Source organism: Peromyscus californicus, unplaced genomic scaffold, assembly GCF_007827085.1.
Source record: "Peromyscus californicus insignis strain IS unplaced genomic scaffold, ASM782708v3 Scaffold_4__1_contigs__length_199733344, whole genome shotgun sequence".
In the NCBI taxonomy this organism is placed as follows: domain Eukaryota; kingdom Metazoa; phylum Chordata; class Mammalia; order Rodentia; family Cricetidae; genus Peromyscus; species Peromyscus californicus.
Genome location: NW_026294562.1, coordinates 21,430,010 through 21,448,034, shown reverse-complemented (window position 1 = coordinate 21,448,034; position 18,025 = coordinate 21,430,010). Strand labels below are relative to the sequence as shown.

Sequence of the window (18,025 nt, the reverse complement as noted above, 5' to 3'; positions counted from 1 at the left end):
GGACTCAGTGCTGGCTACCGCCACCCTAAATCCTCAGGAGAAACTAGAGAACTGACTTTGTATAAAGTCTAGAATATGATAGGAACACTGTGTGTGTGTGTGTGTGTGTGTGTGTGTGTGTGTGTGTGTGTGTGTGTGTGTGTAAGAAATATACTTATATCTCTATCTGTCTAGCTATCGTCTATCTATTTATTAAATAAATATCAAAATAGTAAGGGGGAAAAACTGATTCAGAGATGTTGGCCAGCTTGCCCAAAATCGCAGAGCTGACAGGACCAGAAGGAATTTAGACCTAGAAGGTTCTCTTTTCTGTCTCCTCATGGGAAATTATATTAAGACGCAAATAAAGGTCATTTTACAACAGGTTCCCAAGCCACAGCTTCTGTCACCTACAGGCCTCTCAAAACAAATGATTTCTTCGAGCAGCTTCGGTAAGAGTCTGTCTGCTGAGGGCTTAGAGCTGTCTTTAGTGTCCTCCTGGGGGAGAATCTTAATGATTGTGCCCCAACTAAGGGTTGTCTCTGTCATTAAAATGCAAATGTTGTGGGGGCCAGGACCACTAGGTTCAGGCATCCATCATTAGATAGCCTGGCCAGTTCACTGGGTTGCTTTCTAAAGGCACCAATCCCAAGTGGAGGAAGACTCTCATGAGTCAGGCACTGACCCAGGGGAGGTTGATGAGGTGGGTCTCTGGATTCCCGGGGGCTGGGGGCAGGAGTGGGAAGCAAGAGCTGTGAAGGTCATTGAGAGACATGGCAGGGATGATAGGAGAGACAGATCCAGTACATCCACCACACTTCTGTGGAAAGCTGACATGATTAAAATGGGTCACATGTGCCATTTTTAGAGAAAGCAAATTCCCCTCAGTGTCACCTTGAGGGATTTGGAAGACAGTAGGGCTTGGAGGGAGGGAGACCAGTTCAGGCCTACTTTCCTGGCCCCTCCAAGTCCCCTCCTAGGCTGCCCTTTGAGCAGGCTTACTTTACCTCATCATCAAGGAGGTCTTTGGGCTTAGGGGGGATCTGAGGCTTCTGTAGAGTGGTGGGAGCTGGCAGAGTGGAGGCCAGTCTTGCTTTTGCTGAAGGCCAGGAAGGCTTACTGGGGAGCGTCTTGCTGAAGGGCGGGGAGTGCCGCTGGCTGGATCGATTGTCTTGAACAAACATGAAACAACACAAAAGAGGCTCTAGGTCATTATGTTATGTGGATACCACGGGGATCTAGAAAACACACAGCCAAAGGCACGTATGTAACTGCAAAGGGTCAGTGTGCTGTTCTTAAAGGAGCCAAGTGAACGCTGGGCTGAAAGCTTCAACTGTCCATTTGCCTACCTGCTAACTAGCAGACGATCCTTAGGCCCATACTCCCAGGGGCGCGATAAAAGTCCACAGGCTCCATGGAGCTGAGAGTCCAACACCCCGCTGAGCAGTGGGTGGAAGCAGCATGCGGAAGCAGGGAGTGTGGTTCTCACTTGTGTTTACACATGAGTGCCATCTTGGGGGCTTTAAAAGTGGCCCCACTCTGGATCTAATTCTGGAGGAAGTCGGTTGTGATGGGTTTTTAAAGTCCTTCAGGAACCTCAGGTTATTCCAAGGACTTCCTTTCCTCAACTCCTGGAGAAGCCAGGTGACCCTGCTCTGTCCAGGACTGTTCTTTTCTGCAGGTTATCTGAGAGTCCAGGTTCTGAAGCCTAACTAAGGGATCTGGGTTCCCTCTGCTCCGCCATCGACTAACTGCGCCTGTTTTGACCAATTGCAACTGCTCATTTTAAAGCAGAAGCTCGTGCTCTCTACCTTAGAGTTATTGTAGGAATCAGAAAAACTGCAGGGGAAGCAGCTGCTGCTGTACGGATGCCTAGTCAATGGATCTGATACCACCAAGCTCTGTGAGAGATTCAGATACCCAGCCTGCCCAGCAAAGCTGTGAGCTGAGTTCTGATTGGACTGACATATTTTTCAGAAGTTCTTAGCTTAGGGATGCCCTGGCATCCTCCATCCTAGGCAACACACTGGCTTACAGCAGGCTGCTGGGTTTCCTGCTTCCTCCTGTGACGCTACCTTGTTCGTCACACCCTGACACTATGGCTCTTCTTGGTGCCCATTCTTACCTTTAGCACTTGCTTTTTCTTTGTCTGAGATATGTGGGCAATGTCACATTCACTGTGCTCACATACCAGAGTATCTGCTTTGCTAAGCCTATCATTGCTCGTTTTATTTCTAGTTCTTGGAGTTTATATAGAATTCTTAATGCAATGCTTAAAACCATGAGAAGTAACAAAACATAGAAGACAGGCTTTGAGGAAAAATTGAATTGTGGTTTCTGGTTTGCCGTGTGCACCTAATACAGCCTCTTCCCTCTCAGGATCCTTGTAATGAGTGAACAAAGTCAGGTACCACATCCAGCGAGGAGTGGATGGGGCAGGGCCTGGTGCATGCCAGTGTGGGAGCTGAGAGGCCCAGCCCTACCACATATGTAACCATGGCACAGTCAGCTCTCTTGCCGCAGTCTTTCCTTCCTCCACACAGTGAAGCTGCCTCCCTCTTCCACAAGACTGACAGGGTAAACCTACAGAACATAGCAGGAGTATGTTGCCTTGCTCGCTGCTAAATGCTCAGGGCTGAGCATGGTTCAGGCCACAGTAAGGGCCTAACAGGTTAACTGTGGAACACAGAACCCGCAGCCCCCAACACACTGTGGAGAGGTTGCTGACGACAGCAGGGTGATCCTGCTGCATACATGCAAGCTGCATACATGCAAGCTGCCCTGGTTGTGGACATACCCCACCTTCGGAAAGCTAGTCACCTGCTGTGGTGAGAACAGAGATGACTTTCCCTGTTCCCCCTGGCACCTTACACAAGCTGCCCAAGAGCTCTGCCACTGACCTACGCCCCCAGCTAGCTTCGGCTTGTTTTATTTGTTTGTTTATGTTTTCCTTTTTTAAAAAACTATTTTCAATTTTGAGACAAGGTCTTGCTAAGTTGCCCATCCTGAGAACTTGGGATCCTCTCTCCTCATCCCCACCCCCAAGTTAGGATTATAGGCCTGTGCTACCAGATCAGGCTTCTTAATAAACCACAGAGGCATGCCTCAAAGCCAGACTTGTGCAGTGTCCGTTTGGCCTAAGAGGTTGATTCCAGGCCCAGGGCTCACCGGCAACCCCACTCCCTCTCAGACATCCAGTCTGATTGGCCTGTGTGTAAAGCTGCCTGGCACAAGAGCAGAGGGAGCCTGAGTGGACACTCAGGTCCTTGAAGGGCACTGTCGTTCTCTTTGGACTTCTCAGAAGTTTCAGAGCTTTGGATGAAGAAATTCCCAGAAGAAAGAGGACTAATGTCCAGGTTGATTTTCCATGGAGTTATAAGGGCAGGGGGAAGGCAGCCCTTAGGGTACACTTCCTTATCAGTACAGAGAACCTGTTCAATGCTCACAATTTGAGGGAAAATGCTCCCCACAAAATGAAAAAGCCATAACATCGTGCCCCACACCTGCTAGCTCCGGGACTGCCGCTTGGAAGTGAGAGTGGAGAAGGGCAGGGACCCTCAGGCAGCAGCTAGGTTTGCCCATCTCCTCTCCCTGTGGGCCCAGCATCCACAGTGGCCTCACCTACATACTCGCCCCTGGTGAAGGGCAGGGCTGGATGGACCACCCTTGTCTGCTGCTCAGCGGGCGGCGGCTCATAGGAATCGTCTCCCGTCTCCTCCGCGGGCATCACGTACATCTCGGAGTCCGAATGCTCATCTGGATTTTCATAGTCACTGTCCTGCAAATATAAGCACCATGCTTGGCATCCCTGCAGGTGCCGCGGGAAGGACAGTTCCTACCTTAGGAGGCATAAGCGGTTCCTGAGGCGGAGGACAGGAAACTGAGGCCGGGGGAGACATTTTCGCATCCATCTGCTCCACACAGCTCCCACCATAACCACACAGGAGCCAAACAGAACTTTCCAAGGCAGAGACGGGACACTTAAGATGTTTTAACGAGGTTTCTCTGTCTGGTCTAAAGGCTTTAGGAACAAGCCTGCATTTCATACTATCTGCGGTGGAGACCCACTGAAGTAAAAATAACGGCCAGGGGCATTTACCCAATCCTTGTTAATCTCAGCTCTTTGACTTTGGGATAGGTCAGTCCCTACTCTCCAGACTGTTTTTACTTTGTGTTCCTCGCTCTATGCCCTCTTTTTAAAAATTACTACTTATAATTACACCATGTTCCCTTCCCCTTTCCTCCCACCTAGCCCTCCCATATACCCATCCTCGCTCCCTTTCAAATTCTTTTTTTTTCAGCCAGCAAGCGGCCTCCTCTCTTCCCCTCCTTGGCCGCAGATGTGAGCTTGCGCTGCTGCCAGCAGGGGGCGCAGCCGTGACACTGGTTTCCGCTACACTGGGTTCTGGGAGGAACTTTATGCCCAAGTGACCCGCAGTGAGGTCATTCTTCCCCTTTTTTCTTTTCTTTTTCTGCGGCTAAAACAGGAGGAACTGCTGTCTTCAAAGACCACATCCACTCCAGGTGGTGAACACAAATGTGATTCTAGGCACTGGCCTGGATATCTGCATCGTGGGTCCTCATCCCACTGAGGGACAGTGGGAATGCCAGGTCTGTCCTCATGACCTGTTTCCTTATATGTGAGGTGGGGGTGTGGTCTGTGTACGGTCCCTTACAAATCGAAACGCAGATCAGAGCATGCTAACATTGTGGAAGGGCACAAGTGTGAAAACTTTAGGATGCCTAGTTTCGGCAAGACTCAGCTCCCCCACAGGTGCGGACTGCAGAGCCGCTTGGAGAAGATTGACAGTTCACTCTGATGTATATCACCTGCCAGCTAGGTTCCTCTTTTTCACTCTGTGACCCAGGGAACTTGGCTGATGTTCTTTTGGTCATAGCAGGTACTTTGGTAGTCAACAGCCTGGTTCTGAGGTCGCAAGGCCCAGGTTTGAGTTTGGAAATTGCAAGTTAATCAAGCGTTCTACTCGGGTTCTAGAAGCACCTGTGCCTAGCATTAAGTCCCTTTTAAAACAAGGTAGGATTTTGCTAAATAGCCAAGGCTGGCCTCAAACCTGCCAAGTCACCAAGATTGCCTTGAACCCGCAATCTTCCTGCCCCAGCCTCCTGAGTACTGGGATTATATGTGTGTACCAGCTCTGGCATTAATTACTGTTTTGAAGGGTCTCCTGTCTGGGGTCAGGAGATACTTGAGTAGTGGGGATCTTGGGTCAGAAGTATGCCCATCAGTAGAGAATGATTTAAACACTTGTGTTTTTGTGCGGTTGTGAGCTCTGAGAACGGGGTTGGAGGCTGCACATATAAAGTGCTCAGCCTGGCTTGTGGTCAGCACTGGATCAAGGCAGCTGCAAGTGAGGTCACGGCCACCTGCCGGGAAGAGGTTTTTTCAGTCCTTCTGGGTCCCTCTCCCTGTGATGTTCAGCTAGCCAATCAGCATTCAGAAACAAACCGTTTGAGAGGTCTCCCCCAGGAGGCTGGCACCACCCCCCACCCCACCCCACCCCACCCCACCCCCATCCCCGGAGCAGATACTTACAAAGTCATCTGACCACCGCTCCTCCTCGTCCGCAGGGCTGTCTGTAACAGGAGAGGGACACAGAGCAAAGAGCGTGAGTCCAGCTGGCCAGCTCCAGGTGACCCACAGGCACCAATGCTGCCTGCTCTTCTGTGGGCCTTCGGGTGCATTTACTTGCCCTTGAACGGTAATTGCGGCCATATCACCATTCACTTTTGATCTCTTAGAAAGTTTGAATCTCAAAGCACAAAGAGAAGTCCTGCAGGAGCTTAGCAATGGGACCTTCCTGCCTGCCTGCCTTTGTCAAGAGACATGACTGGAATGTTACACTTGTCTTTTGTTTGTTTGTTTGTTTTAATAAATTCCATGACTGTCGGGTCCAAAGGGTAGCCCATTCTGCTCCAAAACGGCAGGCCCACTAACTCAGTCCAAAATTGAGTCTAGGCCCAGCTCAGACTGGACTACAGGAGGATTTCTGGTGGTTAGATAAAAGCCAGCATTCCTCAAGAACTTGTGAAACTGGTTCCCATTTGCTAAGAGGAGTCATTTCCCTTACCTTTGGCAGAAGGGACAATGGCGCTCCATTGACATGTACTTGTGGCTGTATATCAAAGCCCATGCTGACTTCCAGGCTCCTACACTCCCTATTCACAGGTACTTGTTACACATTTCAAAGCCCCCATCCTGGCCCTTCTCACCTCGGATCTCCACTCTTTGTTACCCCAACACTATTCTATTCTCACTATTCTCTCTCTCTCTCTCTCTCTCTCTCTCTCTCTCTCTCTCTCTCTCTCTCTCTCTCTCTTTCTCCTCCTCTCCCCTCCCTCCTTCCCTCCCTCCCTCCCTCCCTCCCTCCCTCCCTCCCTCCGTCTCTCCCCCCATCCATCTCTGGGTGCACTAGTCTGTCTCCTGCAACTTTCTCCCTTCTCTCACAGACAGCTCTGGCCATGTCTGCCTCTTTTCTCTCTGCTCTGGACTCTTTCAGATGCCACTGTATTTTCTCTCTCTTATGCACAAGAAAACCCTTCGCCTTAACCATACCATGGAGGGGTTGTGTTGGCAGTTTCTTTACTGCACCTCCTTGCATACACTGAGCAAAAGCAATTTGGAAAGGGAAGGATTTATTCGCCTTATGGGTCCCAGTCACAGTCAATCTTTGAGGAAGTCAGGGGAGGAACTCAAGGCAGGAATCAAAGCAGAGGCCATGGAGGAACACAGCTTCCGGCTTGCTCCCGATGGCATACCCAGCTTGCTTTCTTATACAACCCAGGACCAGCTGCCCAGGGGTGGCTCTACCTACAGTAGCCTGATTCCTCCGACAGCAATCGTTAAAAAAAAAAAAAAATGACCCACAGACATGTTCATAGGCCAATCTGATGGCGGTAACTCCTCAATGAAGGCTCAGTTAAGCTCATGTCAGGTTGACAAAAACTCCAGAGAGCAACTTTGGACAGGTTTTTTTTTTTTTTTTGCCTCTCTGGCTCTACTTACCTTGGAAGCTTAGATTGAATGGTGTTCTAGTCCTTTCCAAGCTTTAAAAATACTGTGAGCCCAAGTTGTGTTTCTCTAGTCTTCGTTCTGTGTGGAACACCAGCACTCAATACAGTGTTCTCTCTCTGTGGCAGTTTTTCCCGTTCCACCGGGATGAAGGTAAGCAGAAACATGGAGCAAAGAGTGACGCTGCCTCCACTCAGGACAGTGGGACAGGGCACCAGCAACGTTAGAGCTCCTTCCTCCAGGGACGAAGGGAGGCTGTGTAGACTCTGGGCTTCTGTGGCAGGCTGTACCTGAGAGCCCCCCCCCCTCCGCTTTCTCTCCATTGTCCTTTGAATCATATAATCGTATTATTTTATTGTTCCCTATTCGGGTGTGCATGCCTATGTATACGTATGGATGCCAGAGACAGCCATCAGATGTTGATCTTCACCCTGATGTTTAAGGCAGGGTCTCTCACTGAACCTGGCACTCACTGACTGTTTCAGCTAGGCTGGCTGGCCAGACACACACAGCTATGCCCAGCCTTTAGGTGAACATTTGGGATTTGAATTCAACTCCTTTTGCTTTCACAGCAAGCTCTTGTATCCCCTGGGGCCTCTCATTAGGCCCAAATGAATTAATTTGTAAATAAAAGTTAATTTAATTGATACATGAAAACATAAAACATATACAGCTCAATAGGTTAATATGTGGTGTTTCAATCTGCATATCCATTGTATAATTTTTAAAGCAGGGTAAGCACACCTGTCTCTTCAAACGGGACTTTCAGCACTTCTCTAGTTATTGGAACTCATTGTACATTGTTCTCTATAATTCTGTGAAACAGCACGCTGGGACTTCACGCTCCCACTGGACCCATTGCCCTGCCTCCTTCACCACATCCTTGCCAGCTTCAGGTAACCGCCACTCTGATGGTCGGTGTCTCGGTTCTGTTCAGTTCTGTGAGAGCTGCCACGATAGATTTCCCATGCAGCGTGAGCACGTGCCGGATTTGTCTTTCTGTGCCTGGCTTACTTCACTTGGCATAGTGACCTTCCAACTCCACCCAGGTTACAAATTCCATTGTGTGCGAACACCACATGTCCCTTATCCACTCGTCAGCATGGAGACTCAGGTGGTTTCCATGCCTGGGCTCAGCAGCAAGCAGGAGCACAGATGTCTCTTTGGCGTATGATAGCCTTCCCTCGGGCCATTCACCCTAGGGTGGGGTTGCTGGATCACGGGGACGCTCTAGCTTCATTCTTTGGGGGAACCTCTACTTTTCCACCGTTGCTCAGTCCCCTCGCTGCCTGACATCAGTGGGGGACCGGGTTGGTACTAAGCAAACCTTTGTGAGTGGGTGGGGGTGTCTCCCAAGAGTCCCTGGAGATTGGGGACAGAGGGTGCAAGTAGAGAAGCCTTGCTCAGATCTGATCCCTCGGGGGTTTGTGGAGTGGCCAGAGGATTTCGGCAGTGACCCCTAAAACCTGAGGCCCTTCCCTTGGAGGTGCTCTTTATCTGCAGAACTGAGACAGATCCCCCCCCCCCCGCCCCTTGTCCGTCTGTCTGTCTGCCTGTCTCTGTCTCTGTATGTAATCTTTGAGGTCCTTCGACACTCTCTGCATTCAGAAGCCATGGGGCTGATTTCTGAGCCTGTGAAGGCAGTTGAATGGGAACCCCAAGACACAGGGGAGCAGGGGACATGAGCAGCTAGGGGTGGGGGAGGACAGGGCAAGGGGGGACACACCTGCAAGGGTTGATGCTGGTTTTGCCAAAAGACAGTTTCCAGGGATTAAGGGGAAGAGCAAGAGTGAGAGCTGGCTCTGTCGGCAAACTGATTTCTAAGATTGGGAACTTGGATGGATTTGGCTTAAAGCAGGCTTGTTTCCCTTTACTCTGTGGGAGGTCATGCTAATTCTAACTCAGTAGTTGTGTGGCAGGGCTGAGGCTATGTGTATCTAACAAGCCCCCAGCTGACTGCTGCCACCATACTAGGGATCAGACTGTGAAGCAAGCCTCATTCCTGTGTTTCAAGAGACACTGATGCACTGATATCAAGGCTACATGGTGGGCCTGGGGGTGTAGCTCAATAGTAAAGCATTTGCCTAGCATACACAAGGCCCCTGGCTTTGAGCCCCAGCAACGTATAAGAAAAGACTAAATGGAGCATTTCAGGAAGAGATCAGGTGTTTGAGGTCAAAGAGAACACTTTTGGGTGTCCAACTGATGGGAAGCTACACATTCCTAAAGTCAGGGAATGTCAGAGAGGCTTGCTGTAGCGTTAGGACCCCGTATCCAAAATCTAGCAGATCTCCATTCCTCAAATGACAAGGATGAACTGAAGGGTGATGCCCATAGTTACACAGTCAGTGGCTAGATGTGAGAGGACCTTGTCACTGGGCCCTGTGACCTGTGACTGCACTCTGGTGAGCCATGAAGAGTCCAGTGGGACCATGAGATGAAGAAAACTGTGTCATGGCTCACTTCTCTGATGGAGGATGAGAAATAGGAATGGAATTGGGTGTTGAGAGCCACTTAGAAGCTCTGTCCAAGGACAAGCAAGAGATGATGAGGGGCTGAGCTGTACCCATGGCAACAAACAGGAAAGCTACTTGAAGGCTGGAATCAGTGGGATTCAGAGGAAGATTCACTCCTGCAGAGGTCAAGGAAGAGTAGGAATTGACAATAAGCCCCACGGCATGTGGTTTAGGCAAAAGGATGAAAATACAGCATTTGTTTCTGCCTTTCACCAAAGAAGAAAACAAAGAAGGGGGAGGCCATGGGGGAAGGGATGAGCAAGCAACAGAGAGGAGAGATGCCCCTCTTATAGTTGGTTAGGTTTCTGAAAGCTGACTGAGGTACATCTGAGTCTGTCACCTCTAATGCTGCTGCTTCATCTACAAGGGACAGATATGCTTGCATATTTGTCCCCTAGCACTTGAGTTAGATGTCACCTCCTCAGAGAGACCTTACCAGACTGCCTAAGTTGTCCCCCACCGACCACGATTCTTTGCCACTGCACAACTGCCAGCTCCTTCCTATTTGTCACAGCAGCCATCATGCCTGGGAAACTATTTTTAAAATGTGTGTGTGTGTGTGTGTGTGTGTGTGTGTGTGTGTGTGTGTGTGTGTGTGTTCATACGCGTGAACACAGATGTGTGCCATTCTTGGCCTCATCTTGTTTGAAATGGGGTCTCTTGATCATTTCTGTGTATGCTCAGTTAGTTGGCCCATGGGCTTCTGGGAATTCTCCTGTTTCTGCCTCCCATCTTGCCACAGGAGTGCTGGGCTTACAGGCTGCTACAGCACTCAGCCTTATGTGGTTTCTGGGGATTCAAACTGAAATTCTCATACTTGTATGGCAGGCCCTTTACCCACTGCCACACAGGAAAACTCATGACATATTTGACCACTCAAAGTTGAAGCACCTGGGAATGTCTGTTTTACAGAATAAACCGATCACTTCTGAATTGATGTCTTTGACTCTGCGTTGATGTCTTTGAGACGTCAAAGCTTGTACTGAGCGGCCATTAGGAGACACAGGAGAACCCTACATCCAGTCAGGGCTGCCCATCCATTGGGGATCAGGTAGCCTTTGGAAACCATCATGGGAGGTGGTCTCATTTGTGAGGGTACTGCTGTGGGGGTAGGGATAAGTCCAGGCTGGATGTTGGTCTGAATCGCCTCTAGTGCTCCTCTTAAACACAAGAATCCATCTTTCCATGATTTTCCCATCATACCCATTTGGATATGGAAAAGGTCAGAGTTGTTCCCTTTTTTCATCTTTGTAGAGAAGAATGATTTGTTCACATTTAGCTATGCTTGGGAACAGGTTTCCTTGACTTAAGAATTAGGTAGAATTTTTTTTAAATCCCTGGACAAAATCCCTATTTCTTAGTTCCATGCTGTACAGGAATCCCATGGCTATCTGTCTGAACTTGCTGGATGCTTGACAGTGTGGGGTTCTGTCTATTCTAGACAAAGGTGTTGAATATTTGACTTTGATTACCATTGCTATAAATCTACTGATCCCAAGATTAGACTTTTTGTGACCAAAGTTGATTCTAGTTGAAATGGAGCTGTGTGTGTGCAGGTGTGTGAGGAGTTCAGAGGTTGATCTTGAGTGCCATTCCTAGGGATCCCTCCCTGACTCTTGACAGAGTCTCTCATTGGGAGTGGTTACATAGGAGACCCAGGGACTGGCCTGTCTCCCTCTCCCCAGTGCTGGGACTACAAGTGAATGCTACCATGTGTGTTTTTTTGTTTGTTTTGTTTTGTTGAGACAGGGTTTTTTTTGTGTGTGTGTAGCCTTGGCTGTCCTAGAACTAGCTCTGTAGACCAGGCTGGTCTTGAACTCAAAGATCTACCTGCCTCTGCCTTTCAAGTGCTGGGATTAAAGGCGTGCACCACCATGGCCTGGCGTATACCCAGCTTTTTGTGTAGTTTCTAGGGGTCAAGTTTGGGTCCTCATGCTTGCATATCAAGCCCTTTACTGAGCCTTCTCTCTGATCCTCAAATAGCCTTTATGCAGGATAGGTTAGTCCCCACTGCCACGTGCTGCACAGGACTGCTCTTTCTTACTACATGAAATTGTAGATATTTCTAACATCAGCTTCCCTTTGGGGCTAACAATTCTGTGGCAGTGGAAACTATATTTCATTTGTAAGTATGGCCTTGTATATGCCAGACACATGGGATATGCATGATAAATAGCCCCATAAATAGCAAGTGGATGGATGTATGGATGGACAAATAGATGAGTGGATGGGTGAGTGGATGGGTGGGTAGGTGAGTAAACAGATGAATTGATGGGTGGGTAGATGGAGAGGTGGGTGGGTGAGTGGATGGGTAGGTAGAGTACATTTTCACTGTATTGAAGGCTTCATTGATGTGGTCATTCTTAAAATCAGGATGAGCATCCTTTGTTTTCAAATAAGTACAAGATACTTCCTTCCCCATGAAATAAGTATGAACATTAGACAAAAGCCAGCTAACGTATTTTAGAAATACTCTTACCTAATGCATAGTCCCTTCGAGGAACACTTGGAGGTCCTTTGACTTTTAGCCTGTAGATGAGAACCGGTAGAACAAGGGTCAATGGGCAGGACAACTGTTGTCAAGGCTCATAGCACAAGCCAGCACAGAGATGGATAACTACTAGAATACCTTCTGGGCCCCTCACGCTGAGAATTCAGTGTATGTAATGAAGCCTATTCTCCACAATGCACCAGGAGCCTATGACTTGGCCCAAGCTAGGCTGAGCCATGGAAGGGCTCTGTGAGGCCCAAAGACCAGTTAATACTGCATTCAATGATTCGAGGAAGGTCAATGCTCATTGGCTGATGGGAGAGTAAGAGAAGATGAACTATATTTTAATGGCTCACAAATGCTTTTTAAAAAGGGACAAAATCAACAATAATAAGTACTTTGCTCATAGGTTGAACAAAAAATCATTTTATACCATTTCAAAATGTGGCATATGGGGCCGAGGCTATGGTTTAGTGGTAGAGCACTTGCCTACCAGGTGTACATTTCTAGGGTCAATCCCCAGCATCAGAAAAAAATGACAAATGAGTAAGCATCATCTCAAGATGGAAGGTTTATAGTAAATTACTAATTAATAATAATTACCCATTTTACTTAAGAGTGATTTCCTTAATGAAATTTAGAGTACACATAGATAAAACTTACATCCAGTAGCCTTTAATTACTAAAATATCAGTTCCTTTTATAGAAGCAGTATATATGGTAATAATTATATATATATTTCATTTCTTTTTTAAAAATCAACTTAGGAGTTTATATTTTATTTTAGAAATACATAAAACCCCTTACAAACCAAAATTGTAGATTACAAAAATAACAATATTTGTTTTAGAATAGGGATCCTACCTTTTCCATCATAGACTCTATCTATTTTTGCATCTCATTCTCATCATACACTAACAATTCTCATCAAAATAAACTCATGGTGAAGTCTAGAAAGAGATTGTCAAAGGGATTGCAGGGAAGAGCAACAAGAACACAAAGGGGCCTGATGTCCATGGACAGCAACATTTCAAGACACTCAGGCAAACTACCACCCACTATCAACCTCTAGTCACAAGACGTTATGTTTTAACAGCTCAACTCAGAGTAAAGGACAGACTTAAGGGTGGCTGTGTGATTGGGGAGATTAGTCAGTAAGTGCTTGCTGCAGAAGTGTGAGGACTCACCCACACAAAAGCTGGGTGTGGTAGTGCCTGCTGATAAATCCACTACTGGTGGCTGGACACAGGAGGATTCGGGAGCCGGCCAGCCAGTCTAGCTGAATTGAAGAGCTGCAGTTCAGTGAGAAATCCAGTCTCAGAAAACTAAGGTGGAGAGTAGCAGAGGAATGTGGGACTCTGGTCTCCATACACATGCGCACATACATGTACATGTACCTGCATGCATTTGTGCACACACACACACACAATTGTGTACATGCAAAACACACACACACATGGGAGGGTGGGGGGAGAATGGTGCTGACCACAGGCCAGGAATAAAAGGTGTATTTTCAAAGTAATGAGTAGCTGTCAGCTACACACTAAACCCAATACTTCACAGGCATTTCCACATACGGCCCATGGCCCATGAGAACTCCATCACAGACTTTGCATTAGAGGAACCAGTGTGCTCGACCATGCTTCCTCCTCTCAAGGGAGAACTGTGGTGGTATTGTGTTCCTCAAAATATTGTGCATGCTAATAAACTTATCTGGGGTCAGAGAACAGGACAGCCACAATATTAAACATAAAGGATAGGCAATGGTAGCACATGCCTTTAATCCTAGCATTCCAGAGGCAGAAATCCATCTGTTCAAGGATACAGCCAAGCATGGTGACTCACGCCTTTAATCCCAGAAAGTGAGCCTTTAATCCCAGGGAGTGATGGCAGAAAGCAGAAAGATATATAAGACGTGGAGACCAGAAACTAGAAGCTTTTAGCTGGTTAAGCATTCAGGCTCTCGAGCAGCAGTTCAGTTGAGAGCCAATGGGATGAGGACACAGATGCTTCCAGTCTGAGGAAACAGGACCAGCTGAGGAACTGACAAGGTGAGGTAGCTGTGGCTTGTTCTGCTTCTCTGATCTTCCAGCATTCACCCCAATAACTGGCCTCAGGTTTGATTTTATTAATAAGACCTGTTAAGAGTCCTGCTACAGAGAACCTGTTGTCTGACTTCACAGGGAAGCCCAATTGCAGTGAGACAGGAGCCCTTCATGGTAATGGCCATGGTAGCCAGATTTTCCAGCTAAGAAGAAACATGGCTCATCAAGAGAAGCATTCTGGGGCCTAGGAAGGTGCTGGGGGTGGGGTGAGGTAGGAACATTTGCTCTGCAAGCATGAGAACCCGAATTCAAATCCCTGTTGCCCACGTGAGAAGCTGGCACGTCTGCGCATCTCTATAACCATAGCTTTCGGGAACAGAGAGATAGGCACATCTTGAGGGCCAGGCTAGAAAACAGTGAGCTTCCAGTTCAGTGACACACCTTGTCTCATGGCAATGACATGGAGAGCAATGGAGGTGGACACCCAACATCCGGTTCTGGCTTCTGTGTGCATGTAACACACACACACACACACACACACACACACACACACACACACACACACACAAGGAAAAGTGCTCTGGGGACAGTAGGCAGAATGTTTGACATAGAAACTGTCAGGAACCTTTGCTGGTCCATGGCTGCTTGCCATATGACTGAACATGGGAGAGCAACCTCACACAGAGAATATTGGAGTTGAGAATCTGGGGCAACCCACAATTGCCAGCGACTCTGACAGTGACTAGTGTGGGGAATGAGATTCCATAGTAGAAAGGATGAACAGAAATGACCACACACCTCTGCCAGCCCACACACCTCTGGCAGAACGGAGCCTGAAGATGGACTGTCCTCCTCCACAAGATGACCCCTTCCCCTCACAGAGTACCATGGCCACTACCTGCCAATCCCTGTGTGTGCTGAGGCTCCATCCTGTACACGTTAGGTTCTAAGACACCAGCAAAAATCAACGAGAATGAATACACTGCTCTAGAGACACGGAGAGATGAGCTGTCTATGCTGCTGTTGGCACAAAATTGAGGGAGGGAAATTTGATAATGGTGATAAAGCTTTAACTTTCACTTAAAACTTTTATTTCAGGAATTTAGATTAATGGAGTACTTGAAGTATGAAAAGACCCTCACTGGCTTATTATCTGTGACAACTGAATGGAAAGGAAATGCTAGAGATTTTGACTGACGTGAAACTATCACTGTGAAAAAATGTTACCAGTTAAAACTTACGCTCTCCCCTTTAACACTCCCACCAATCTAATACCGGTTTGTTTAGTTATAATGCTGTCACAATAGACTACTACAAACAGCACTTAAAACACTGGTTTATTTTCTCATCCTAGTAAAGAGGTCTGTGGTAGAACCAACACCTCAAGCAGGAAGAATGCTATATGCAGCATGATGCTGCTTGAAATGAAAATGTCTGTGTGTGGGCATGTGCAGTGTTGGAGTATGCATGCCTGCAAAAGCATACACAGAGAGGCACGCATGCGTGATGACTCACCCATGACGATGCCTGTTTTGGGGGAGTGGGTCAGCTGGAGCATAGGAGGAAGTGAGCATTCCTGATAGGTTCCAAATTCTTTGATTTTTTTTTCATGGTGAATCAGTGTTACATTAATTTTTTTTTTTTAAAAAAAAGCAAATTTAAAGACTAAACACTAGGCAGAATGTGATAGCAAATACCTTTAATCCTAGCACTCACCAAGGAGGCAGAGCCAGGTATTTCTCTGTGAGTCTGAGGCCAGTCCTGTCTACATAGCAAGTCCAAAGCCATCCAGGGCTACGTAGTGAGACCCTTTCTCACAAGACAAAACAATATACTATTTTTCTTTTCATCTTTACTTAGATTTTAAGTGGTAAATGCAAGAAGTGTGTACAATTTCTGTGGTGTGTGTGTGTGTGTGTGAGTGTGTGTGTATGCATGCATGTATATTGAATCCAGGGTCTTATGAATGCTAGGACCCTACAAGTGCTTTAAGACTGATTTAAATTCTCAAACAGTTGGGATTTCAATTTTGTGCCATGACACCCAGCCTAACTTCTGCTGCCTTTTTTTTTTTTTTTTTTTAATGTAAGTGGTTTTGGTTCACACAAAAATCCAGGATTCTGGCTTTGCTTCTACCAGAGTTCATTGAAACATGATTTTAAGGCAGCAATTAAAAAAGCAGAAATCAAAATGTAGATTAGCGATATAACATCACAAAAAAGCAAGGCATGCTTGCCTTGGCAGCACCTAGACAAAGCTGAACAAGAGAAGCCGGGCTGAGTCTCCTTGAGCTCTTACTGGCTTCTCCAGGTTCATCCCTGGGCCTCAGCTCAGCGGTCATCCAAGTGGTTTTCCTGCTAAGGTACCTTGAGTGGGCCCAGCACACCTCTTCACGGGGATGGAAAATTGTAGATCCCTCAGTCTCAGTTCCCCCACTTTCCTCTTTCCAGAATGGGGACTTAACCACCTGGCTTCCTGGGCATGTAAAATGGGGAGAGGCGACATGGTCCTCACTGGATGACGGAGAGCTTTGTTCTCCACTCAGCCCAGACTGACTTCTTCCATATAAATAATAGAGACTAACTTACTTTTTTATTTTATCCATTATTCCACCTTCATTGTTCTTAATATCATGGACCATCTTTTGAAGTTGTCTATAAAAAAAAATCACAAACATAAAATATTAACATCTGGGTTGATTTTTACAATACAATTTTTACCTTCATTAACAAAAGGCACTGGTCCTATCTGGAGTACAACCCACCCCCAGGGCAACTTTGTCATTCCTAATAGGTAGTCTAGAAATCACTACCGGAAATAGTGACGTTGGACACTGTAACTTGAATGGCTGAAGATGGAGATGCCACTTGGTAGTAAGGCAGATGCTTTGGATAGACAATGTTCCACACCTATCTGCTGTGGGATGGTCTGTATGTCAAATGTGTTGCTGATTGGTCAATAAATAAATCACTGATTGGCCCGTGGCCAGGCAGGAAGTATGGGCAGGACAAGGAGGAGAATAGAGCTGGGAAGTGGAAGGCTGAGTCAGGAGACACTGCCAGCCACCACCATGACAAGCTGCATGTGAAGATGCCGGTAAGCCACGAGCCATGTGGCAAGGTATAGATTAATAGAAATGGATTAATTTAAGCTGTAAGAACAGTTAGCCTGCCACGGCCATACAGTTTGTAACCAATATAAGTCTCTGTGTTTACTTGGTTGGGTCTGAATGGCTGTGGGACTGGCAGGTGTCAGAGATTTGTCCTGACTGTGGGCCAGGCAGGAAAACTCTAGCTACACCTATCATTGGATAAAGAATTCTGGGTGTGGGAATGTAACTCAATATTAGAGTACTTGCCTAGTGTGCTAAATGGGCTTTATGTCTATGTGAAACAAGCTAGAGTTATCTGGGAAGAGGGAATCTCAGAAAATGTCCCCACCACACTGACCTGTGGGCAAGCCTGTGGGGGGTATTTTCTTGGTTGATAATTGATGTGAGAGGGCTTGCTGTGGCAAGTGGTCCTGGGTGCTATAAGAAAGCAGGATAAGCAAGCCACTAAGTAGCATTCCTCCATGACTGCTGTTTTAGTTCCTGCCTCTGGGTTCCTGCCTTGAGTTCCTGCCCTGACTTCCTTCATGATAGAGTGTGACCTATGACTATTTTAAATTAAAACACATGACAAGTGGGGGGAAAAACCAATTCAGAAAATTTATGTACTATCTGATTCCAATTGTGTACATGACATTGTGGAAAAGGGAAAGCTGTGGAGATGGTAAAAGATCAATGGCATCTATAGGCTCGTAGGCTGGAAAAGGTGGCGCAGGAAAGAAACATCTATATGGTTCTGTAATAGCAGATCCATGAAGTACACATGTGACTGTATAAATGATACTATGGAAGGTACTATGGAAACAATACTAAAAATGGCCCTTCTTAATTCCAATCTCTACGAGTAACATTCCA

The 18,025-nt window shown here is 47.1% G+C and overlaps 1 protein-coding gene across 1 annotated transcript in view; it reads right to left on the bottom strand.

Moving 5' to 3' along the window:
- Window positions 1-18,025, bottom strand: part of Blnk (B cell linker) — a 68,733-nt gene that overhangs the window by 29,964 nt on the left and 20,744 nt on the right. The window contains exons 2-6 of the mRNA XM_052713063.1: window positions 16,650-16,715; window positions 12,005-12,054; window positions 5,534-5,574; window positions 3,601-3,757; window positions 987-1,150 (exon numbers count right to left, since the gene is read on the bottom strand). Coding sequence (XP_052569023.1) covers window positions 987-1,150; window positions 3,601-3,757; window positions 5,534-5,574; window positions 12,005-12,054; window positions 16,650-16,715 — 478 coding nt within the window. The remainder of the gene's footprint in view (window positions 1-986; window positions 1,151-3,600; window positions 3,758-5,533; window positions 5,575-12,004; window positions 12,055-16,649; window positions 16,716-18,025) is intronic.